The sequence below is a fragment of the Brachycentrus maculatus genome, unplaced genomic scaffold, assembly GCF_059751285.1.
Source record: "Brachycentrus maculatus isolate JH-2025_06_01 unplaced genomic scaffold, ASM5975128v1 h1tg000221l, whole genome shotgun sequence".
NCBI classification, from domain to species: domain Eukaryota; kingdom Metazoa; phylum Arthropoda; class Insecta; order Trichoptera; family Brachycentridae; genus Brachycentrus; species Brachycentrus maculatus.
The window spans coordinates 1,934,250-1,960,704 of record NW_028280972.1 but is presented as its reverse complement, the minus strand read 5'-3'; the positions used below and the strand labels follow the sequence as shown (position 1 = coordinate 1,960,704).

The 26,455-nt window shown below is 33.4% G+C and overlaps 1 protein-coding gene across 1 annotated transcript in view; it reads right to left on the bottom strand.

Annotated features, from left to right (window-relative positions):
* Window positions 1-6,515: 6,515 nt before the first annotated feature.
* Window positions 6,516-26,455, bottom strand: part of Cubn (Cubilin) — a 67,762-nt gene continuing 47,822 nt past the window's right edge. Inside the window, exons 47-66 of the mRNA XM_088264232.1 lie at window positions 26,187-26,272; window positions 25,165-25,341; window positions 24,404-24,629; window positions 22,143-22,327; window positions 21,300-21,440; window positions 20,101-20,272; window positions 19,085-19,282; window positions 18,384-18,510; window positions 17,313-17,539; window positions 16,849-17,081; window positions 16,448-16,610; window positions 15,552-15,775; window positions 15,058-15,132; window positions 13,829-13,976; window positions 12,505-12,668; window positions 11,775-11,940; window positions 10,403-10,543; window positions 9,107-9,198; window positions 8,719-8,827; window positions 6,516-6,654 (exon numbers count right to left, since the gene is read on the bottom strand). Of these exons, the coding sequence (XP_088120358.1) occupies window positions 6,635-6,654; window positions 8,719-8,827; window positions 9,107-9,198; window positions 10,403-10,543; window positions 11,775-11,940; window positions 12,505-12,668; window positions 13,829-13,976; window positions 15,058-15,132; window positions 15,552-15,775; window positions 16,448-16,610; window positions 16,849-17,081; window positions 17,313-17,539; window positions 18,384-18,510; window positions 19,085-19,282; window positions 20,101-20,272; window positions 21,300-21,440; window positions 22,143-22,327; window positions 24,404-24,629; window positions 25,165-25,341; window positions 26,187-26,272 (3,074 nt within the window). The 3' untranslated portion in view covers window positions 6,516-6,634. The remainder of the gene's footprint in view (window positions 6,655-8,718; window positions 8,828-9,106; window positions 9,199-10,402; window positions 10,544-11,774; window positions 11,941-12,504; window positions 12,669-13,828; window positions 13,977-15,057; window positions 15,133-15,551; window positions 15,776-16,447; window positions 16,611-16,848; window positions 17,082-17,312; window positions 17,540-18,383; window positions 18,511-19,084; window positions 19,283-20,100; window positions 20,273-21,299; window positions 21,441-22,142; window positions 22,328-24,403; window positions 24,630-25,164; window positions 25,342-26,186; window positions 26,273-26,455) is intronic.

The following is a 26,455-nucleotide window of genomic DNA, read 5'->3' as shown; positions in this document are numbered from 1 at the left end:
GAGCGAATAGTTAAGGTGTTTTCTCAGTAGCTCTCAAACTGTGGGCAACAGGTGGTTGTGAAAATAAATTCACATGAAATACCGTACACGTGATACATGTTAAATTTATTAATAAATACAGAATAAGAGAGATTTGATGCGAAAAACAGAGAGAAAGAGAGAGAGTAATATTGATATTAATGGTTTGTAAAATCTCAAATATGAGATGTATGTCCGTGACGTAAATAATCACAAAACACAATATTATTTACACAACGCGTGGTGTTAAAAATATTGTGTTATACTACATGTAAATAGCTATACTAAAGGTACTATCATTATAGCTAGCTAATATAATACTATACAACTTTACTACTTATGAATAGCTGAGATCCCAGCTATTCATAAAAATAACGTCTGACGTGTACATATACAACGCGCGCATGCGCGACACTATACTTTTCTTTCTCATTGTCTCGTTGTGTATATGTCGCTCTCTCTTGCTTTATTCCCGTGGCGTCGGAATGTATACTTCACTTTCTCCTTCTCTCTACGTTATATCTTTCTTCTCTCTCACGTAACGAAATGTGCCGAACAAACGTGACGCGTTCTTGAAATTTTACTCTGAATTCTCGTCCAATTATGGATTATCGAATCGAAACATATAAATAATGAATAATTCTTAAAGGCACATTGTCGGTTACCTCCGTATGTTCGCTGTTTACGTGGAATCGTGAAAATTGTATGGTATAAAAACACATTTTTTTTCTCTAATTTTATGCCTTGATGATTTTTTTTGTTTAAAAAATTTCTTTAAAAATTAATAACTGTTTACTTTTTTTACTGCTTTCCAAATTCAAATAGTGTAGAGGTCATAAGACAGTAGTAAGAATTAATTAAAAAGACTGATATTAAAATATTAATATTGTAATATTTTTAATTTACACTATTAGTTTCGGGAGGACAGTCCTCCTGCAGACGGGTAATTCAATTTTTTTTTCATCCGTGGATATTTTTAAAAAAATGTTTCCACCGGTTCAATTTTCAAAGTTCAAAAACGTATCGAAAATTACACATGAAAATATTTTAACTCATTGCTTAAGGTTGAACTCTCAAATATACAATTCAGTACACGACTGGCAGCGTGAGGAGCCACACGTGTCAGCTCACATTTTTAAAAGTATAAATATTGGAAATAGATTTTTTTTAAATGTGTATAAAAAAAATATTTTTATATATTTTTAAAAACATTCAATAACTCTTTTCTTTTAAAAATCACATACTTATTTCGAAGAAAAACTTATTATTTCATCAATAAAAACGGTGTTTTAAGCAAAAAAATCAATTACGTTTAATGTAACCGATTATACCGCCTGAAATGTTGAGAAACTCTGTACTCCAACGAAGCGTGGCGGATGGCGCAGGACTGGTAAATCTTGCGAACGAGTAAAACTTTGAAGGGTTTACGTTATGTTAATGTCCGATCTTTTTATATGGTGGCTTCGAATCAAGCCTGTGGAATATGTAATTACAACCGCCGAGTATCTCTGTGGCAATAGCAAAACTTCAACTCATTTCAACAATTTGCAACATAAAACACACACACACACACACACATATATATATTTATATATATATATATATATATATATATATATATATATATATATATATATATATATATATATATATATATATATATATATATATATATATATATATATATATATAAACATGCGTGTGTCTGTCTGCAGCATCCATTAATTTTTTGGTGTTCCTCTATTATCATTCTTAAACGGAAAGGGTATACTGTTTTTAGTACGAAAAATACCTTTAGAAATACATGTAGAGTTGAAATCCAACTGTCCGAACCAATTGACAACGTGCATTATCAACAATAAAAACACATTACAACCCTCTTTCAAAGAGAGTTTTGGTGTTTTTTTTACTTCAGGGATAAAAATGTAATATTATTTTGCGAAACAGTACTTTTCCGTATTTTTTCTGAAATTCTAAAAGCTATTCGGGTAATCACCGATTCGGATAGTTGTACGGCTGTCCAAACTTTACACACAGTAAGGGACTTTTTTTTAAGTACGTTTTTTTTGCATTTTTGGACTAAGTAGAATCTACTTAGTCCGAAAATGCAAAAAAAAAACGTACTGCAAAAAATGTCCTCTACTGTGTTTTGAGTTTGGACAGCCGTGTAGTTCCACTGTGTGTGAATGAAACTATGTAATTTATGAATATCGGTGTCTAAGGGTGATGACTGACCGGAGCATTTTGTTGTAACGTAACGTCGTAACATCGTTCGCGGCGAGCATCAGCGAGCATCCGAAACTATGGATGGAGCGCTCGGCTCGCCGTACTGACTATACAAATGCTCGCATCGTAACGTATTACGTTACGACCAAATGGCTCCGGTCAGTCACCACTTTAAGAAACCGGCGGCATCTATTTGAATAGGTTTAACTGATTTTATAATTCTTTGAAGTAGTTAAACGTATTTTTGAGAATCGAATAATATCTAAATGCGCATCTGAGGAGAAAGGACCATCCAGGATCCAACCACATTGCCCTGTACGGCCAACCCCAAGGTAGACAACTCTCGGGCAGACTACCAAAGAAATAGACTGACAGCTGGAAATCGATATCGCAGAAGGCCTTGTGGCCTCTTAAAAACAGGCCACAAGGCCTACACCTAGAAGAAGAAGCAGAATAAGAAGAAGATGAAGAAAATCGAATTACATCTGAATTTCAGAGTATTTCTCTGGATCGTTTAATCATGAGTAGGTACTTGCGCGTCTCGCGCATCGAAACAGGAAAATGGATAAATATCACGATATGTGATCACTGGCTAATAAATTAATATGAAAAATCACAAGACTATCGGTAGCATTCTTATTGAAATATGTAGAGAAATAAGGGAGATATGAGGGTTTAAACTTTAGATATTTTTATAATACGAAACGTACGTCATCAAATTTCCGTCATCGAACGTTTTATGACGTCATATGGTTTATAGAGCTGTAATAGTAGTAGCATGGATTGTTTGTTTACCACTACACTACCATTTGTGTTATACACATATGAGGGGAGGGTGGACCATAGACATCAACTAATAGAACCGCCAATAATTTAGCAAAGACACCAACATTAAAATAACTACATCGTTTCTGTGAGGTCATTCATTGCCAACTTACTAAAGTAACGTTTTTATAAGAAACAGATTTAAAAATATTTGAACCGCACACTGGGAGCATTGAATTTTTTAGCTATTTTTACCCGGGTCAACCCTTCTGACTTCAATAAAATTATTTGAGACCGCTCAGTTTCACTCAAATCACGTTTTTGGCATTTTATTATAAAATAATGAAGGTTTAAATGAAAAGTACCAAAAATGCAATTATTCACTGTTTAAAATTACTGGAGAGCAATTTTTCAATATAAAACTGACCCTTGAAATTAGTAAAAAGAGTGTTTTGAATAAATCACGCCCCTAACTGCCGTAGGTCGGGATAGAAGGTAATAAGTAGTAGATAAAATCAGATACAATCCGAAAAGATTGCAAGAATTCATATTTAACCCTTCACTGCATAGTATATCAAATTTGTTACAAACCCTAAAGTTAGTGTTAAAACGTCCTTTAAAAATATAAGCAACCATTCTTTGTTGTTACTGATTAGATACATTCATAACTCACGTATATAGTTCATAATTTAGCCATAAGACGCGCTACAAACGCCGAAATAATAACTTCACTTGTCTCTCAAAGACGAACTGTCAATGCAGTCATGCAGTCATGCAAAAAAAAAAGTCATGCAGTGAAGGGTTAAAGACATAAAACAATTCTGTAGGGGGTGCATAATACATTTGGCCACCACTGAATTTATATATGGCCCCATGACTTTATTATCTTAAAATAGATTCTACCGAAAAAGAGTAGATAATATTTAGAGCCGAATTAGGCAGGATAAAGGACAACAAAAAAAGTACTCACTAGAGCCCGCAAATGATCAAAATGTTGTACAATATGAGTAATTTCAAAGGACTATTACAGATTAACAGAGTATGAGTTGCATAAGAATAGGGTGTTAACCTGAATGTCCTAGCCCAGGGATGGCGAACCTATGGTACGCGTGCCATAGGTGGCACGAGAGACAATTATGCATGGCACGCGAATGAAGAGAAAAAGTGATTTTACAAAAAATTCAATAAAGTTTTAGAAATACTATGAAACAAATTCAAAACATATTTAAATTATTTATTATAAAATTATCCATTTGAATGATCTAAATATAAAATTCCAGGCCATGGCAAAACAATGACTGTAATGTTGGATACTATAAAAGCGTTTGAAGAAGTTACAAATATTTAAACGTGGCCCGAAATTTAAGTATTTACCTTACCTATAAAAATCCACGATTTATCTAATAACATGTGGCACGCGACAAATATTGATTTTTTTTATGGCACTCAGGCTCGAAAGAATCGCCATCCCTGCCCTATCCACTGGTTATTGCATTAATTTTCCATTTCCTTTCTCTCTCTCTCTGGTCTCAATCCTGCAGATTGGTCTGTAGCAACAGATGACATCTCTTCGCTATTCTCGCCTATTTTCGGAAGTTCTCTTCTGCTCCTCATACGTCGAGCACCCCATGTCTTCGTATAAGTCGCTTAGGCATTCGCGGCGTAGGCGTCCTCTGGCGTTTCTTCCCTCGATCATCCCCTCTATTACTTGGTGCAGGAAACCCTCTTGCCTTAGCACGTGGCCGATCCATTCCAAGATCTTTTTAGAGATATTCGCGAGTAGGTGCTTTCTCTCCTTGATCAATCGTAGTACCTCGTCGTTGGAGATGTGGTCTCTCCAGGATATTCCGAGCATTCTTCTATAGATCCACATCTTCAACACATTCAGCCTATTCTTAATAACTACAAAATTATATACATTAATAACTTTTCCATTTCATTTCTCATATACCAGTAAATATCTTGACCTACCCTGAGCTTCTTCGTTTTCTTCATCTATATCCCATCAAATATATACCACCACCAAATCCGAGAATCTGGACTACAGGACTGATCACCCTGGCGTCTTATAATCAATAATTCAGAAAACACCGAAGCGGTGTCCAGTGTATCAACTAGGTGCGGATGTGGGTGAAAGAAAAAAGTTCCACAGCAAAAATTCAATACATACGTACCAGTAAAAGTAAATTATCTACCTCTGTAATGGTTGGCAAGTTTGGCTACCATGCTGGAGGTCCCGGGTTTGATCAACACAAATCTGCATACATATGTACATTGGTGTTGGATTTAAAATAAATATAAATACACTCAGACCTTGCTTTGCATCGTTTCACTTTGCGTTTTTTCGAAGTTGCTTCGTTACTGAATTAAGACTGATTTTCGCTGTGCGTTGTTGTTTTTTCGAATTACATTGTTTTTTTAAATTATTATTCGGAGAATTTTTTTTAAATTTTCTAAAAGGTAATTTACCCGTTTTGTAAATTTAAATTTTGTTTGGATTTCGGGGAATTGACATATGGGAAAATGACATAAATGAATGTTAGCTTCTCATAACCAAGAAATGTCTAACGAGGAATTGATGCAACTGGATTTGGAAATTGCTAATAAAGAAGACAGCTCGCTAGATGTAAGTAAGCGTCAAAATTTAACTTCACAGCAAATTTCTACAGCAATGAATCTAATTGACGAAGCAATGGAGATTTTTAAAAAAATCGATCCTGATAGCGAAAGAAGTGCAAAAGCGTTAGCAAATGATATTAATTGTTATGTTTCTCATGCGGTAGCAAATGATATTGATTGTTACAAGGAACTTTACCTCAACATAAACAAACAAGCTGTTCATCAAACTTTGAACAAATTAAAAAAAGAGTTTTCTATGGCCGCAAGCTCGTCTTCAGAATCTGAATACATAATTTATATATTTTTTGCATTTATTTTAAATTATTTATTGAATTTCTAGTCTTTTTTATGTTTTTAAATGATTTAATAAAGTTCTACTTTTGTTTTGTTATGTAAATATTCTTCTTTTTTAACATTTAAGAACTGAATGAAAAAAATCGTAGGTAACCTATCTTTGATGTTTGTATGATTTCCAATGGAAAATAGCAATTCACTTTGCGTTTTTTCAATTTGCATGGCAATATTTTGGAACGTAACTTCGACGCAGTGAGGTCTCAGTGTATTTCTCATTATTTATTTAATATCATCCTGGACTAGTGCCTGAAGCTCAGGATTGATCACCATACCAATTATTGACCAAGAAAACTATTTGTCGATATGGTGCAATGCCCTGTGCACCATTGGATTCGATGCACAAAAGATTACAAGAAAAGGAAGAAAAAAAAACAAATAAAATGTAGATATCATAAACACATTTATATAGGATCTGTAAACATGGTAATGTTTACAGATCCTATATAAATAGATCCTATATAAAGAATCTAAACCAGTATAAAAAGTATCTACACATGTATGTCAAGAAGGTTAAGAATAAATAACTACAAAGAAATTTAAGGTGTACATTTATTTAATTATAAAATAAGTCGTAAGTTTAACAAAAACCTAATTTAAATGTAGGTAAATAATAGAGATGACCGAATTCATACACTCAATACTCCATTTCTGCTTACACCGAGTCAGGGGGATCTAAAATGAAAATACATTTTTTAATTAATAGTTATAAGTTGATCGGGTGCATTAGTTGGTCTGGGTGCATACTTGATATTTTCAAGCTGCTATTTGAAACCCAAAATAATGCAAATATTCCATCCAGCTAAACTAAGTCAGAATCAATGTAGGAATGGACCTAGATCAAGGGTGGCCAATTAGCAGCCGCACGCGGCCTGTTGGGTGTCTACTTGTGGCCCACGGAGCACATCACACATTTTTTCTTTTAGTGTATATAAAACCACCAAAAGAACATTCCATCGTGCGTAGTTCGTTTTAATATGGAAGTATCTCAGTATTGTGATAATTTCTTCTATGGTATATTATATTCATATTAACAAACAATCACTACGTTAATCTGATTTTAAAAAGTGTGCCTGCCGATATTGCTTGGATAGCCGTGAGTGTGAATGCAGGATGCGGGGCGGGATTCTGTATCCAGAAAAGAAAACGGATATCTCAAAAAAAGCCTGTTTCGTCAAACTTTTACTAGCTGTGTGGACGACAATGGGAAACGAATTGAAGATAATTTGAAAAATCGAGCATCCGAGTTATATTTTATGCTCTAGCATTGGATGACAGCACAGACCTAACAGATACCGCCCAAGTGGCGATTTTTGTCAGGTGCATTGATGGCAACAAAATATGTAGAAGAATTAGCGGCACTGTATCCACTTAAGGACACTACTTGCTCACGAGATTTGTTAGGAGCTGTTACATCGACATTGAATAGCTTTTCATTACAACTTAACAACCCATCGGGCTTAACAATAAATGGCGCTCCAGCAATAGTTGGGAAACACAAAGGTTTAGTAAAATTTATTGAAAATGAGGCCTGCAAAGTTGGTAATACTTCGATGCTAAATTTTCATTCCATTATTCATCAGGAGAATTTATGTTTCAAGTCCCTTAAAATGGAACATATCATGAAGGTGGTCAACAAAACAATGAACTTTATTATATCAAGGGGTTGAATCACCGTCAGTTCCAAGAGTTTCTCAAGTCTTCAAGGATTCAGAGTATAATGGCGTTACATTTTATGCAGAAGTAAGATGGCTGACCCGTGCCAAAATGTTAAAAAGAGTGTTTGATTTGAAGTAATAAATACAATCATTCTTCGCAAACAAGTTAGAAAGTATCCCAGAAATTGAAGACAAGGAGTGGGTTAGCGACTTAGCCACCTAAATGGTGTTATTATTCATCTACAAGGGAAAGATCAACGTATGAAAAATATGTATGATCTTATTTTCGCATTGCAAATGAAACAAGGGCTTTGGGAACAACAGTAAAGGACAAAAATCTTAACTCGCTTTCCTACATTGTTATTACAGCCAGATGTCACACAAATGGCGGTAGATAAATACTCTTCGTTGATATCTGACCTGAAATTTGAAAACCGATTTCAAGATTTCAAAAAGCATTGTGTGCTTTTTGATGCATTTCCTACGCCATTCTCCGTAGACATGAATTTATTGCTGGGAATTTTACAAATGTAACATTGTGAAATGTGTTATGATGCACAGTAAAAGGAGAAAATCAATCAGGTTAGTTTGGAAGAGTTTTACAAAACATATTTAGATAAGGAGAAATATCCTGCATTTTACAAACATGCTCTATTAATGATTTTCCTATTTGGAAACACTTACTCATGCAAATAGCTTTTTAGTAGAATGAAGTATTTTAAATCACTGATGAGCATTTGGAAAACTGTTTGCGTCTAGCAACAACATCAATCGTTACCAACATTGATGGACTTAGTACTGACAAACAAAATCAAACGTCTCACTAAAATTTATTATATTTTGTTTAATTTTTAATATAATTTTTTGTATAACCTAGCTTTAATCTAATAAATATGTTTGATTCTCATTTTGTTATAAAAAAAACGATACATTCTTCTTACAAAAACAATTATTTTTTGCTTTGAATAATATAAGAAATGTTGTTTTACGGCCCAGTAGGAAATCTCATTTCTAAAATCTGGCCCGGCTGCTGATAAAGTTGGCCACCCATGGCCTAGTGGTTAAATAATGGAATACCTACCGGCCGGTGAGGATTTGAATGTCGCAATCCAACCCAATCCGCTATTGTTTATTGAAGAATGTTGAACAATTTTGACAAAGTTCGTACCATGGTGAACAGCTGGTTCATCCTGAAAAAAAATATTAACAAGCATAAAACATTTATAGATTATTTAAAAAAACAATGTAAAGAAATTTATTTAATACTGAAAACTTTCATAAAATACATTATTAGTTATCCAATAGTTCATTCTAGTAGAAGAATGCTGAAATAAAATGGTAAAGGCAACCCCATAAATTGAAATATTTGTTACCTACACTACATGGTTAAAGTGTTATCTTTCCCTGAACATTTTTAAATATAATGGGAGATGAATGCCAGAAAAATATATAGCACATTATGTACTTACCTCAGGGCAGTATTTTGTTATTAAGTTGTCTTCAACATTTAACAATTCCAGATAATCAGTATTACATATTCCAGAAGAACCGATGTTGAAAACTGTAAATAATAAAAAAAAAAATGGAATAATAATATAAAAAAATTATTGGAAAAATGAACAGAGCAAATAGAAATAAGAGTAAAAACAGTTTATATATATATATATATATTAAAGATTGAAAGGTGTGTAGTATAAGAGCATCCTCGAGGGACTCAAAGTAGACAAACCAGTACGAGTACAGGTATGCAACCCGAGAACTGTTCAATGTATCAGTTAGTCAGCATACACGGGTCTTCTGACTTTCCAGATGGTGCTATCCTATATCAGAGCTCCAATTGGATGAATCCATTACAAAGACTACTCACAAACACAGGGTCATTTCTTTCCAAGCGGAAAATATTACAAATTGAGAATTCATACATTCAGGAGAAAAACGCTAGTGGAAATTTGCATGTAATGGCTGCCTTAAATAACCCTATGCTCGGTTGCAAGTCAATGTGTAGCGGTTTCATCAATTTATTTAATTAAGTTTGAATGAGTAAAAAATAGAGAGAGTGCAGCGGACAAAAATAAATTTAGGACTAATAAAACTTCATAGACAAATCACTCACTCATTTCAAAGTCATAAAAAAAAAAAACTTGATTTTTCAGGAGACTGTTGTTAAAGTTTAAAAATATAATAAAATGTATTAAAAATAAATATCAAGCCACTTATTAAACTTTTTACTGTGCAACAGATTTTCTTAAATAAAACCTAAAGGATTTTTCTCCATTTAAAAATATTTAGTACATTTAAAAAAAATAATCAAACAATACATTTTCTTCAAATTGCAAAAACAACACTTTCTGCCCTATATTGGGTAAATATTTAATTAAAAATATGCCGCTTTTTCTGGCATATAGTACATTTTCTGGGCATTCCGAAAACATGCACAACTGAGAATTGACAATTTTTGATATATGACATTGTTGAAAGGAGTGAGCGAAATATACAAATAATTAAATGTTCTAAAAGCAATAAATATTTTGTTTCCATTGGCTGTTTGTATGACAAAAACAGTTCTAGGAAATGTATAAATAAAAATAACCATAAAATTAAGGGATACGGTAAAAAATGTGGAAATATATCTTCGTAGATTATTTCGAAACGGCATTAATATTGATTTCTTTCTACATCTCTCTACGTTCGAACATTGAAATTCGGACGCAGTTTTAGAAATCAGCTATGTGCGAAAGTCGAGTGCCACCTGTATGGTAACATACCAGTAAATGTTAATTCCATTTTGGTTCCTTGTGGAGTTCTGATAGTCCATTCACAAACCGAATTTTCTCTGTACGGTTCTGGGTACAGAGGACTGTACAGTGTCCCGGTTTGGTCAAATATAGTACCACCACATCCATTCCCTAAAAACAAAATAAAATAACAAGTACATTAAAAAGTAGCTTGAGCGCTAATAAGAAACACATACCTCAAATATGTGAAAATTGTTTAAGAACATAGATTTTTTCACTATGTATATCATAGCCCCATGTGAATAAATAAAAAACCTTATCCGCACCCCAATGGTGCATAGGGCACTGAGTCATATAAACGCAATGTTATCTTGATCGTTTACACATGAAGGAAAGGTGATCAGCCCTCCGCTTCAGGTACCAGTCCTGGGTAGTATTGAATAAATATTACAGTGAAAAAATCACTTATATTTATTTTACCCCCCTTGGGAATCGAACCCGGGGCCTTCAGAACGGTAGCCGAGCGTGCTGATCATTACACTACGGAGGCGGACATTCCATGTGAATAAGGAAAATAAAAAACTTTCAAGTTGCATATTAAACAAATGTTACTGAAGTAACACACTCACTTTTTTTCACAAGGAATAACCCGCAAAGCTTCTATTTTAGACGCTTGTATGCAGGTAGGATAGTAAGAATAGGGAAGGCTAATGTGAAAAATACATCACAAACACCCAGACCAATTGAAAATAAATCTTTCTTGAATTTTATTTGCAATTGGCGGGAATCGAACCCGAGACGCCAGTTTCGCAGTCGAGCGTCTACCCAACTACGCCACGGCGCCTGCCATTACCCATGAAGTTAACATTACCAAGTAAAATGAAATTGATATTAAAATTTAAATGGATATATCGTAGTCATACAGGAGAAAGTGACCAAGTGCATTGTTTTACAAAAACATGATCATTGACTAATTGATATCTTACTAGCTTAATATTGCCCTGAAAAATTCCCAAAGGATTTTAAACTTGGAAGTATAATATATTGATTAGTTAAAAATTACTAACTACATTGGTGTTTATTTTTTTGCCAAGCAAAAGTGATTTAAATGGCCCTCCTGAACATTTTACGTTTTGGTAGTTGGTCACTTTCTCCTGTACGACTATGATATGTTTAATTTTATATATAATTTGAATTTGAATAGAATTAATTTAAAATTCATAATAATCTTTTGAAAAATAAAAGACATTATTAGCAGTGGATAATGTTTCCAAGTCAATTTTGGGACGTATTTTGGGAAACTAAAAAAAAAATTTTAGGGAGTTTATTTTTTTGAGAGTATTGTACTTTTCCGTGTATGTAAATTTAAAACATACTAATCTATAATGTTATGAATACTGACCTTTATCATTAGTAGTGTAATATATATCATATGCGATATAAAAATAGGACGTTTTGTGTAAGATGAAAATAGATATTTTATTAGACTTAGTAAACAATGGCATTTGAACTTCAGCTCCGCATATTTTCCTGATAGTGTGGCCACCAGTGTTATTATATTCTTTTATCTGAAACACAAATATATAAATGTACATTAAGATCATACCTAATACTGCAGCATATGGGACTGCATCGGTAGTGGCACTTGAAGTGCAGGAGACAGCTGCGGTGAAAATTGTATATATATATATATATATATATATATATATATATATATATATATATATATATATATATATATATATATATATTTATATTTATATATACACACACAGATATATATCATTTCATTTATCGTAGCAGGATAACATTATTAACTTTGTGGACTGATATTACAAAATAAATAAATTTTCTACATAAACTAGTCTTAGCAATTAATGAAGATCTTATTACAATAATAAATAACAAATCAAATTAAACTTCAAGACTGCTTTTGAAAGTATTGCTATTATGATTCCTTCATGTTCTTTGTCTCTCTTTCAGAATGTTGGAACATATAAATTAGTAACTTTACTTTAGGCTAGACGAGGAAATGGCAATTGGAAAACACGTTTTAGGTGGTATTACACAAAGTGAATGATGAAAAAAACAGAGTGTTATAAAAGTATTAGATTGAAGTTAATTTGTTTTACCTCAATATAATCGTCTGTACACGAGTCACTTGTAATTACGGTAGTCACCATGAAAAGAGAAATTGATTTATTTTCAGCTACTGTTATTGTCATGTAACATGTCTCTTGATCCATATGCATATTAACAATTTTCCCATATGGCTGTGTATAATTTCGATTGCACCCTAAAACATAAAACATATTGACGAGTAAAGTTTATATTTTTATACTTATCTGTGAATCCGTGTGTGCTAGGCAAAATAAAACTTTATTTTTTATATGTACTTAATAAAAGAATAGGAATACGGCTGTCCAAACTTAAAACACAGTAAGGGACATTTTTTTTGTAGTATGTTTTTTTTGCATTTTTGGACTTAGTAGATTGTACTTCAGTCCAAAATGCAGTTCAAAAATGAAAAAAAAACGTACTACCAAAAAATGTCCCTTACACTGTTTTAAGCTTGGACAGCCGAATACAACATTGTTCTTATCATTCATCTTTCACTTTGTGTAATACCACTTTAATTAAAGTTGTATTATACAAAGTTAACGATGAATGATAAGGAGTATAGTTATGGCATTTTCAAATGAATGTCTTCGTTTGAAAATGCCATAACTAGGCGAAAGAATTATCACAAAATAGATTTTTATTTGTTTTATTTTTAACAATAAAATACAACTTAGTGACTCAAAAAATCAGTGTTTGATGAAAACTCCAATGTCTATTTGGAAGCATTCGCCACTAGAGACCTGTACTCGGCGTTAGCTCCGTTGCTCGTAGGATTTTTAAGTCCTCAGAGACCGGTGCAGTACTAGTTCCATAGTGCTCGTGCTTACTTACTTGCTTTATTACTCAACTCACCCTCGTATTTAATTAGCTCACTGGAGCGATGTTAGTATTAGGGCTGGAGGCTGTTTTTTTCCACCCTAACACGCTCGGATCACACGCCGTAAGAAAAGTCAAAATTTAACAATAGCCATGCAAACCTTTCTCTGCACATAGCATACTATTAGAAGTTAATTTATTATTAGATTGAAACCAATATTTTTAGCTTTTCCACTTTTTTATTTGACCAGCGACCGGGTTTCGTCGTTACCGACATCATCAGACTGGTTTCGTCGTTACCGACATCATCACCAGTCTGATGATGTCGGTAACGACGAAACCCGGTCGCTGGTCAAATAAAAAAGTGGAAAAGCTAAAAATATTGGTTTTAATCTAATAATAAATTAAAAATGCAATTCCATCACGAAGTGTCAGTGGATAATATAAATCTATTAAAAAGTACTATTAGAAGGTTAGTAAAAAATTATCTACAATCTAAAAAAAAAACATATAAAGTACCTGGTGTTGAGTATTCTAGATTGAAGCCAGTATGGTTAAGTCCCAGCATTGGTGTCGTCAAAGTTATTATAACATTTTCAGAGGATGTATATAGATCAAAAGAGTTAACTTTTCCACAAAACGTATATTCGAAATTTTTGACAAAGCCCTGGGAAGGTAAGAAATAGATTAACAATCAAAAAATTATTTTAATCTTTTGCACTCGAGACATTTTTTTGTATGACATACCAGCGACTCGAGTGAATTTTTTTTTTAAATTTGCACAAAAAAACCTGGAAATGGGTATTATGCAAATTGACAATAAAACCAATAGGTAAGTGTTTAAAATAGCTTATTTAAGAAAAATAAAGACAATTGGTTACTATTTTATAATTTTATAGTGTTTTAATGTATGGTATCTAACAAAACAATCGCCTAAATGGATCCTAGGCTGCCCAGGATAAGTGTCACAAAAGTCTCATGCCAAATTTTGTCCCTCTGTGAGTAAACCACAGTCTCTTTTTGATCCAATACACAAAACATGTGGTTTGCCATCCAGACGGACCTCAGTTTAAGGAGTAAACGGCCTATTTGGAATCTGCCGAAAGTCCCCTACCAACTGATCTACTAAAGATTTCACAAACTTTAAGAGACTTAATGCTAGCAAGGACCTTGAGCAACTGGCGGGACAGAAGTATACCTGCGTTAGTACGTATCTCGGCTATTTATTATTTAAACAACAAAACGGTACATAGTGGCGACATATAGTCGCCAACCGATTTACTGGGAAATTTACCATGTCGACATATTGTCGCCATTCGATTGCAGAGGGTTAAAGTTTGATTACCACCGAATTAAAAGTAATATTATGATTATCTGTGTTGTCTAAGATGAACAAAAAGGCAGTTAAAATATTACTAAGAAGGAGAATAAGGTTATTGATCATAAACATTATGAAGCTTTTTAGTCCTTAGATGAACGAATTACCATGAATTCAGCTTGAAAGATATATGGCTGTCCTAACTCGAAACACAGTAAGGAACCTTTTTTTTGTAGTACAAAATATTTAAAAAAATGTCCCTCACTGTGTTTTAAGTTTGGACAGCCGATATATAGATACATTTTTTCTGCTTTAGATTTTTTCCTAATATCCTCATCCTCAATTGGTCCAAATAATCGAGTCTCTATTATATATGAATTTACTAGCATTTAATTGATAAAAATAAAATATCATATCATATTTAACATACCATCATAGTAAATGTTTCTGATGACATTTCTGATGAAATTATCAAATTGCTTACGGTATCTGTTACGAGATGATTCTGTAAATAGAACAAAAAACAATAACAATAAACCATTATATTAAATGAACAAATTTGTAGGTACCTTACTCCTGTAGAATTATTAATAAATTACTCTGTACTATTTTTATTTATTTATCTAAAGATGTGTTTTAGAGTACAGTGAAACCTCTCATAATGAGCCCTCTCATAACGAGTAATTCACATAACAAGCAATTATTTTAATCTAAATTGTTTTCCTCCTTTTGTTGTTATACTCCTTTGCAATTTAAAAGTAATTTTATTTGAATAAATGTTTATAAGGAGTATTTTTGGCATGGAATGCATTATCGTAATTTACATTGATTTCTATGGGAAAAAATGCTTCGCTTAACGAGTAAGATGCTGGAACGAATTATGCTTGTTATAAGAGGTTCCACTTTATTTTGATGATATATCACCTTTAAATCAGATATAACCAATTTTCCATCTTTGCAATGCTGTTCCAATCCAAAAGGACTTGGAAAATCTAAGTCGTCAATCCTAATAAAAATTCCTTTGGTTTGTGGTCCATTAATAACCCATCGACATCTCAATCCACTCTTAATGGTTCCAACAGGGGTACTCGGAGATCTGAGCTCTTTGAGATCGGCGCCAGCTTCTAAGAATATCGGTCCACACTGAGCTAAAAGATAAACGGACACCTATAGACAAAAATGCTTGATCTTCTTTACAAAATAAGAAGCCCAGGTAATTATTAGGTTGTTGGAAAATAAACTTGTAGAAACAATTAGCTAATTTGAAATGCTTGTTTGCCAGCCAGAATCTCATAATGAAACAAATTATGTATTAAGTTAGTGAAATTGTAGTTATCTCAAGATGTTATATTGTGCATTTGGGAGAACTATGTCATAATTCAATTTTGGAAGGATTTTGGAAGGATCAATGTGAGGATTTAAAAAAAGTTCTGCTGTAAAAAACAAAACAGATTATTAAATTAACTCAACAATCAGTAGGATGACTATATTATTTCACACATACTTCACTTCCCCACACCCATGTTCTCTTCATATGTGTATTGGCAATTTTTCCAACTGCAGGCGCGTGAATAATCGAGTAATTGGTGAATACTGCCCACATATGCATGGCTTTTCTTTGTGAGGGAAATTGCATTTTGACTGAATTCAATCTGCTTTCTTCCCTTCTTGATCACTTTTGTAATTTGCCTGCATTTAATGATTACGGATATAAAAAAAAAAAAACTATTGGGCACTGCTGCTTAACTGCTGGTTTGCTTCCACATGTACACAAAAAGTGAATTTTGAACATTTAATGACAACTTTTGAAAAATACTTACAAGGGACTGTTGATAAAACAGCTGTAATGCCAGTACTTGATAGCGTACCATCGGATACAAACATAACCCACAAAATATGGCTTGATGAAATGATATCATCAGGAATTGAATCTCCACAATACCTTCCAATGAGAGGAGAGTGAAAACCTGGACCATCACGAACCTTTAACATATAAGATTAGGATTAAAACCAGCACTCCGAGAGTACTAAGAGATTATAAAAATATGATAAATTGCCTGAAATATGGCTCACCTGACAGGCGCAAATTAGTTTTAATGATAAAATTAATTAATTTCGAATAGAATGGTTTTAAATATTAAAATTCAACAAATCAACAAATAAAATATATTGAAATTGTAAGTGGTCCGTAGAAAATATCCAACATATGTAACATATTTACCTCTAAATAATCACAAGTACAACCACTCTTGATAACGGAAGATTGGTTTTGGTTAGATACATAGCAATTTGATAGGTTGAAAGAAGAAAACTTCATTTCAATCAAATTAGCAGAGGGCGCTTTAAAAACCCAATGGCATTCCATGAAGGGCTCGTAGACAGGCTTCTGGAGAATGTCTAATGTTTTGCTTGAACTAGAAACAAGTATGTTTCCTCCGCAGCCAGAAGCTTCGCCTGCAACGAAACAAATACTATTAAACTCATTCAAATGTATTTCATTGAAATCTTTTTTTAATGAACATCTAAATAACTAACATCCTTAACAGTGGTTTTGAGAAAACATAACATTTTACTAACATACATGAAAATATTAAATATTTTTTATATAAAGATCATTATTCCTCTGGTGACAAGGTGTAAGTATAGGTGATTGATCATTAATTTATTGTCATGATGAAAACATACCCACTGTAAATGTTATATCCGCTTCAAATCCGCCATGTTGATTTGAAGAATCGGTAACAAACATTAGAGTCATTTTGTTCCCTTGAGATTTCAAAACTGGTAAGGAACGAGAGAGATCTCCGCATAGTAGAGCTAAACGCTTTGATGGATCTGTTGTATTCCCTTCATAAGCAGAAAAACCATCAAAAGAGCACTCGGCGTTGTACTCCAGAACGAAAGAACGGAATCTGTAATAAATTACAATACATAACAATAACACTTAAACCAGTAAGTTTTAAAAATAGGTGCCTGAGGCGAATACTGGGTATAAAGTGGTATGACTTCATCAGGAATGACAATGTGAGGAGAAGAACTCAACAGCCCCGCATATTGGAAGTCCTGAAGAGGAGAAAGGGGACGTGGTTGGGACACGTCCTTAGAATGCCATCTGAGTGCATCAACCCCTCATGTCTCTTCTTCCAACCCCGAGGATTCCGGCGCCCCGGAAGGCCGCTGACGACCATTCACTGACTATACTCAGCGGAACTTCGAGATGCCGGACTGACCTGGGAGGAAGTCAATGGGATGGCTCGTGACAAAGTGACTTGGAGGTGTCTCGTGTTGGCCATATGCTCCACCTAGGGAGCGAACAAGGAAAGAAGAAGAAGAAGTCCATATATTGAATAGGGATTCTTTGTTTGTCCCTTGCTAGGAAGAGTTTATATAATTTTGATTGTCCCTGGCGGTTCTTCCAGGTTTTTAGGAGAACATAAATTGTTAAGTTTTACTAATATCTTTATAATCTCTTGTGAATCCTCTAAATCCTGTCCCTCTATTTTCACAAAATTTTGAATAAGTTGTCGCATGATAGTGAAAAGTTCACAGGCATCTCGATAGTTTTGCACATAACCAGGATTTGCCCGACAGTTTCCGTAGGACACCAGCATGGTGTCACTGCAATGACCCACCCTAGTACAAGAGTGTTTTGGATACATTCCAAGAAGTGGTAACATCAATAATGGAATTTTGGATACATTCCAAGAAGTGGTAACATCAATAATGGAATATTTCTATATTAATTGTAACAATTACCTTATAACTATAATTTTATCTGCAGGAGCTGTTATATTCCATATGCACATTACATTTTCATGGTACTTCTTGTTTCTAGAGTTGGGAGATTCTATTCTCTGGGGAGTATTGATTTCTGCGCCACAAGCTAAAATACACATAAATAATGTTATTTTATATTTGCTATAGCTTCCATTCTTTTATTGATATTAGTAAGTAAAATCGTAATTTAAATAAATAATGAACTGTAAGAATAGATCCGCCCCGTGGTGCAATGGTCAGCGTGTTTAGCTACCATGCTGGAGGTCCCGGGTTTGATTCCCAGGGTGGGGGTGAAAATAAATATTAGTGATTTAACACTGTAATATTTATTTAATATTACCCTGGACTCGTTCCTGAAGCGCAAAAGTGATCACCTTGCCTTCATGTAAGTAATGATCAAGATAACACCGCATCAATTTGATGCAGTGCCCTATGCACCATTAGGTGCGGATAAGGGTTTGTAAGTTATAAGAATAGATAACAAGAGAATGGGTATATATGAATGGAAGAAACGTGTCAGCATGGATATGAAGGAAGCTAAATTAAATCATGTAAAGAGTTAGCCAGAGAGTTTGTACGACTAAGTAGATGGATGAAGTTGGAACAGATACGCATGGCATTCCGTTCTCTCTACTTACCCCTACAATCGAGCATGATTATATTAGTAGTAGTAAACTTACTGTCAATGCTATAAAAAAGCGTAAATCCTGGTTTTTGAATCCAATGATCAGTGGAAAATACCATTTCTAAAGATGTTTTTATTCGTATGTATCCAGGAGATGTTGTTCCACAATATATCTGTTTCTCTGGACCAAACAGAGCGTAGGAATCACCCAGTTGTATAGTTACATTGTCGTACTTGCATCCAAGATTAGTTTCTAAAATATTAATATAAAAACATTATAAATTAATTATCCGGAATGTTTTAACTTATCAAAAAGCAATTTTTTTAAAATTTAGTTGAAGTAAAAACATGTTTAGGATACATTTAAAATTATAATTGACATGAAAGTTTTTACTGATTTCAAAATTGTATCAATGATTTATCGTCTCCGTAGTCAATTATTTTTAGGAATGGCATAGAGATTATGCAAACTAAATATTTTATTCATTGTTTTGACATTCACTTGTGGTAAGATATGATTAAATTGTAAATGAAAATACTTGTTTTTTTTTATCACTTTAGTAATATATTTATTTTAAATGACTAGTTTGGAAAGCTACAGTTGCTTTCATCGACAGGTGAATAGTAATACTATTCAACTGTAGCTCTTGAAACTAGTTGTTAAAAATAAATATAATACTCAAGTGGCAAAAAATGTTTTCATTTACAATTTTACGCATATCATAGTCGTACAGGAGAAAGTGACCAACTAACAAAATGTAAAATGTTCAGGAGGGCCATGTAAGTCAATTTTACTTGGTAAGAAAATAAACATCAATGCAATTAGTCATTTTTAAGGAGTCAACATATTATACTTTCAACTTTAAATCGCTTTAAGATTTTTTCAGGGCAATATTAAGCTAGTAAGAAATAAAATAGTCAATAATCACGTTTTTGTAAAAAATGCACTTGGTCACTTTCTCCTGTATGACTACGATATACGTAACAGCTAGCATTAATCTGCCAGTATGCGTAGTGGTAACAATGTTAATATGTAGTAGATGAAAAGTTTCATTTAAAGAAAAAACTTACTTGATTCGAGTATGAACTTTGTGAAATTAAGTTTTATATATTTTCCTTCTTCTGTATGGAAATTATATGTACACTTAAGATTTCTCCCATAGACAGGATATCCAGGGCTATGCAACATCCGAGGAGTATTACTAACAACATAATTACCCCCGCAAAATGGTTCCCACTCAGCCTAAAACAAATTAATAATAAGTTCAGAGATTCATTATCATATTTGATAGTACCTCTATTCATTCATCACTCAGGATGGAAACTTCACTTATTTAGTAAAAAAATACTTAAGTCCTAATCTAAAACCAACTAAATATTTACATACACATATATTGCACGGTCTGACAAAAAGGTTACAAACAGGTCATGGTTAGGTTAGGTTAGGTAAGGTTTTGTTCGGATGGGATTTTGTAAAAAATACTGAAGTCCTAATCTACAACAAACTAAACATTTACATACACATATATTGCACGGTCTGACAAAAAGGTTACAAACAGGTTATGGTTAGGTTAGGTTAGGGAAGGTTTTGTTCAGATGGGATTTTGTAAAATTGTGTAGGTAGTGTCAAAAATTGGTTGCAAAAATTAGTATGTATCATTTAGTTTGAATGAATTATGGATTATGAAGAAAAATTTGAGTATAAAAAAATTGCTATAAAATTTCATTTCAATTTCTTAGCTAATGATGAGATTGAGTGTCAAGTGTTCTGTTGTTATTGTTGTTGATTGGAGGCCTTTTCTTTCATTCTTTGACTAATATCCTTATTAGAATATTCTATACAATTACATATTTGAGTAATACAACTTGAGTATTAATTATAAAATTCTGGAATCATTTTATTAATACTATCATTAGTTTTGATACTGGTCAAAATGAATAATAATTTTATATAACTCGACCATTGAAGTATTTTTATAAAAATAATTTTTTTTTTTTTTTCGACATAAACATATTTATCAAAGATGAAGAAGAATATAGAAGTCTGGGCATTTACGGGGCTGACGACCGCCATAGGCTGGTTTAAGTGATCACTTTACACACGTGTAACATTCACCAATTCTACCAATTATTGACAACCCATTGTTATTCATGGAGATAATCCAGATTTGTGAACAAGTATTTGGACACACTCAAAATGTTGTAAATTTCAAATAACTTAAAAATTAGTTTTAAAAACATTAATGATATTCAAAAACAAATTTAATTACCTGAAAACCATCCCCATTTACAGCCGAGTCTGATCGAAATGTGACTTTCATTCGGTTAGAATTGGATTCGAAATTTCCGGGAAGAAGTCGTCCACATTGTCTGCCTAATGATACCCACTTATTATCGACAAAGTCAAATATCTAGAAGAGGCAAAATACAATTTATCAATCTCATTCACATAAGTCACTAACTAATATGTGTACACCATTGACCTCTCCTGTCCTTGCCCATAGACAAACTCTCAAAAGTCTCAAAATACATCTATTTGATTGGCATTCTTATATAAACAAAGGTGCCACATACTATTGTATAACGGTATACTACTGAATAACTTTTTCTTCTTCTAACCCTTATCCGCACCCCAATGGTGCATAGGGCACTGCATCATATAGAAGCAGTGTTATCTTGATCGTTAAATACACAAAGGAAAGGTGATCAGCCTTCCGCTTCAGGTACCAGTCCAGGGTATAATAACTAATGAGAGTGAACTATTGTGACCAAATTTATAAATTAAAATGTATCAAAAGCATCTAATTTAAAAGCAAATACTACTTTGATTACTAAAAATAATTTAATATTGAATAAATTTTTATTCAAATCAGAGCATTGAAGGCTCCAAATGGTTAACTTTTTTTGGCCTGAAAACTTTCGTTGATCCAGGTCTTAGCTTTTTATAAGTTAACATTTCTTTTCCTGGAAGGCTTCCCTCTTTTCGAGCCAAAAATCCAATGGAGAAATTTAAAAAGATAATATTGTCCAGAATTCAAAATAAACTTATTGTTAAGACTATTTCTATAAATCGATAATAAAAATCCAAATCAAATAAAAACACTAATTTATACCTCAACAAAGTCTTTGGAGCAGTTAGTAGAAGATTCTAAAAAGAAACGATTTGTGAATTTAAGTGATACTCGGAACCCTTGCTCAGCATGAATTTCCCATGAACATTCCTGGTTTACTGCATAATTCTTTGGATAGTTGGGAGAGTTAAATCGTCTGGCCGAATTAACAAGTAATCTTCCGCAACCTAAAAATAAAATAAAAAGTATTATAACTTGTAAAATTACTAATAGGTATAATACATATAGGGTTTTCCAATAAGAGGTTTTATTTTGAATAGCCCGCTATCTGGGCAGCTGCCACTTTCGAAGCTGTCATCTTTTGACATTTGACAAGTAAAAACTACGCGATTAATAAAAAGGCAACGATATACGCATTGAAATTGTTAAAATTTACTACAGAAATGGTGAAAATTTTCCAATCACAGTTCGTGAAACTGAAGCACATTTTGGTCATCGTGAAGCGCCTTCTCAGCCAGCAATAGTGAAGCTTGTTAAAAAATTTGAGCTGTTGGGACAACTTAGTGATGTGAAGAATCGAAACCGTGTGCATCGCTCAGGAACAATTGAGAATATTGCTGCTGTAGCCCTCAGGTTGATGAAAATCTGGGTTTGTCGATTCCTAGTCGATCTTTGGAATCAGGCATTTCACAAACGATATTACACCGTATTTTGCATAAAGACTTAGGTTTTAAGGCTTTTAAAGTTTAGTTAACACAAGAACTCAAGCCGGTCGATCACCAGCAACGTCGCATATTTGCGAATTGAGTCCTTGAAATGCATAAATGCATTTTCACCTTGGTGGCTACGTGAATAAGCAGAATTGCGGCATTTGGGGACCTGAAAATCCAAGAATGCTTGTTGAAAAGCCTCTCCATCCTCAACGTGTCACTGTTTGGTGCAGTTTTTGGGCTGGCGGTGTGATTGGACCTTATTTATTCGAAAATGAGACGGGTGCAACTGTTACGGTGAATGGATTGCGCTATCGAGCTATGATTAATGATTTTTTATGGCCAGAATTGGAAGATATTGATGTGGAAGACGTTTATTTTCAACAAGACGGCGCTACGTGCCACACAAGCAACGAAACAATCGCAATTTTGCAACAAAAATTTCCTGGCCGTGTTATTTCTCGAAGAGGTGATCACAGTTGGCCCCCGAGATCTTGTGATTTAACACCTTGAGACTTTTTTCTTTGGGGCCACGTGAAAGATAAGGTCTATGCTAATGCTACACAATCGATTGAAGACCTTGAAAATGGAATTCGTGAAGTTATCGAGGACATACAGCCGCAAATGTGCGAATTGGTCTTGTAAAATTTCATGAAAAGGATATGGTGCTGCAGCCGTAGCCGTGGCGGCCATTTGGCTGATATCGTTTTCCATCGTTAATTGCATACTTTTCTCTTAACAATGCAATAAATATTCATGGATTTATCTTACAATATACTAGTTTTTTTCAAATATCAAAATGAAACCTCTTATTGGATAAGCCCATACATCATGAATGCTTACCGATAAGTTGTACATAAATTAAGGGCACCGTAAAGATTTACGCTGATTGCATGATGCAAACAGCGTAGCATCCATAAAAAGCAAGAATTTGGGCCTATCTAGTGGCTAATCCATAATAAGGTAGCAGCTTCATACTTCACTACTGGTAGTGCATTAACGTTTTACTAAAAACAGGACCAGCCTATTGCAACAGCCTCTGTTTATTTCTGATTTGGGTAGTCTTTTTTTTTCATATATGAAAAATACAATGTTTTGACACCATAAAGATAATAACACATAAAAAGCCATACGAAAAGAGGTGTTTTGGTAGTATTGTGAAAAGTTTAAGAAAAGCTGGCATTATTTTATTATAACCAATGAGGGTCTTTTTGAAAGGGGGCAACATTGAAATAAATAAATAATAAATATCTTCGAAAAATCCCCACTTATTTTTAACTAAGTGTTATACACCACTAAGTAATTTTAAATCCTTCTTCTGGCCTCCGTTCGCATCTAAGTGGTGCATCAGGCACAGTATCAAACTAACGAAATGCTAACTTAACGATGATCATATGAAAAACAGAGTGATCAGTCTTGTACTCTAAAAGTTGCTCGGGGTAAAGGACACTGCTGTACGGGAAAGGAATGGAGGAGGAATAGTAGGCGCTAAAAAAGAAGAAAGAAAAAAGGAAATCTAAGGTACTGGTTAGCGTAAGTTGTCCCTTGAGGATTCTAAATCCCAAACAAAACAAAAAGAAAAAAAAAATATACCTATAGATGGTATGTCAATCTTAATATCCAACTGAGTAGATGGAGAAAATCGATCAGCACGATATTCTATCCACAAGTAGTGGGCTGATGTTGTTAGAGCATCAGGGGGAAGCCGGTTATAGCACATCCGCGATAATATAGGACTCAAAGGCGTGACTCCATTTTTGAATAACACACCTTCCTCTTCACATGACTGAATCCCAAATCTGGTGTTACCTGATGATACCTAGAATGCAACACGTGATGTACTAAAGAACAGGAGCAATTACGGGATTATAGTGCAAGTACTCGCTGACACTTATTAATAACCTAATACTCAAGATCTAAGCTCCTAGACTAGAATGTGTCATTTCACATTTTACCTTTAACTATACCTATGGATTTCTCCCCGCCCCCTGTTATCCTCCCATAGACTTCCTCGTCATACACGTTAGAATTAAGCAGTTTCACATTTTAAAAATTATGTATAAAATGATAACATTTTACATTTTGTACTCGAATGCATTTGGAAAATAAATATTTTTTGTATGTAGGTATATATAAAGGTTACAATTTTCAATTATCCGCATTTTAATGAAAAAAAATACGTCAACAAAGTCTTTGGAGCAGTTAGTTATGAGATTTCAAAAACAATGAATTTATGAATATGTGTAGCAAAATTTAATGATAAATTTATTTATCCAAATAAATGAATTCATCTTTGGAATTTTTAGACTATGCATCCATCACTTTCTAAGATAGATGTATTAAATTCAAAATACCTTAATAATTTGACCTTCAGGCGCGATAAGAAGCCAAACACAGTTCACTGGACCTGTAGTGTTTTGCAGATTCTTAAAAGTAAATATATCCGGTTCATCAAAATCGGTTATTATTCCTCCGCAATAGTTGACTTGATATTCCAAGCGGAAATTCACTTTCTTCACTGCCTGAATAATCTGTAATATAAATTAAAACAATGAAAAACACATACAGTAAAATTATTCCCCGATAACTACCACAAAACAAGGACTACCGCAAATTAAATTAGAATGGAACAATGTTGCGCCATACATAATAATAAAATAATGCAAGTAAATAATATATCTTAAACTACATGGAGCAAATTGTCTTTGACATGCGCTGTAGCGGGTACGCCGAGTTGAAGAAACGAGCAGAGGATAGAAATGGGTGGAGACTCAACACGAAAGAAGTAAACCAATCATCACACAGATTGCGTCCCGCGAAGAACAAGAATATATTAGCAAAAAAAAAAACAGTACAGAATCTTTGTCGTTTTAACATAAATCGTTTAGTTCATGTTCTTTATTTAAAATTACAAATTTACTATTTATAAATGAAAATCATTGTTAGATAACCAAGTTATTCATGGGCAGATATTTTCTTAGCGATGGCACATTGGTTCTGACAAATCGCCTGAATCTCGTAATTATCATTCCATATTTTATTTGGTTAAAAAAATATTTGTACAAGACCGGTCTTTAGCATTTTAAACTGCCTCCAACCAAGCATTATGGTCCATCAAAATACTATTAGCTTCCAGCACTGTTCCTTGAGGCAATCACATTATTTAAGTGTGTAGTTACAACTTACTACATTAATGCAATAATCCCTGTTTCTACCCAAAAGTTCACAGGATTTTCATAAAGAACATTCCCAGTGTGATCGATGATGGATAGGAGAGAGATGACAGAAAAGATTCTTTATTCATAAAGTAATGGACTATTAGTGTAGAAATGTGGAGATTTCATTAGTTAGAAGAAATAAAAAAGTGATAATTTACCTTCATCATGGTATTTGAATATGGTGACATGACAATAATTGGTTTGACAGATGTGACACATATGTCGAATAATGGTCCAACAACATCTAAAATGTTAACAATACATATATAGTAATTAATTTTTAGGGATGTTTTTTTTAAGAAGATGGAATATGTTATTTTCTTCATAATCTATAAGAGGAATCATTAAGTTACCAAACCTCCTAGAGACTAGAAAGAGTGTGTATTTAGTTATTTCATCATTGAGTACATAATAATTGAGAGTTTGT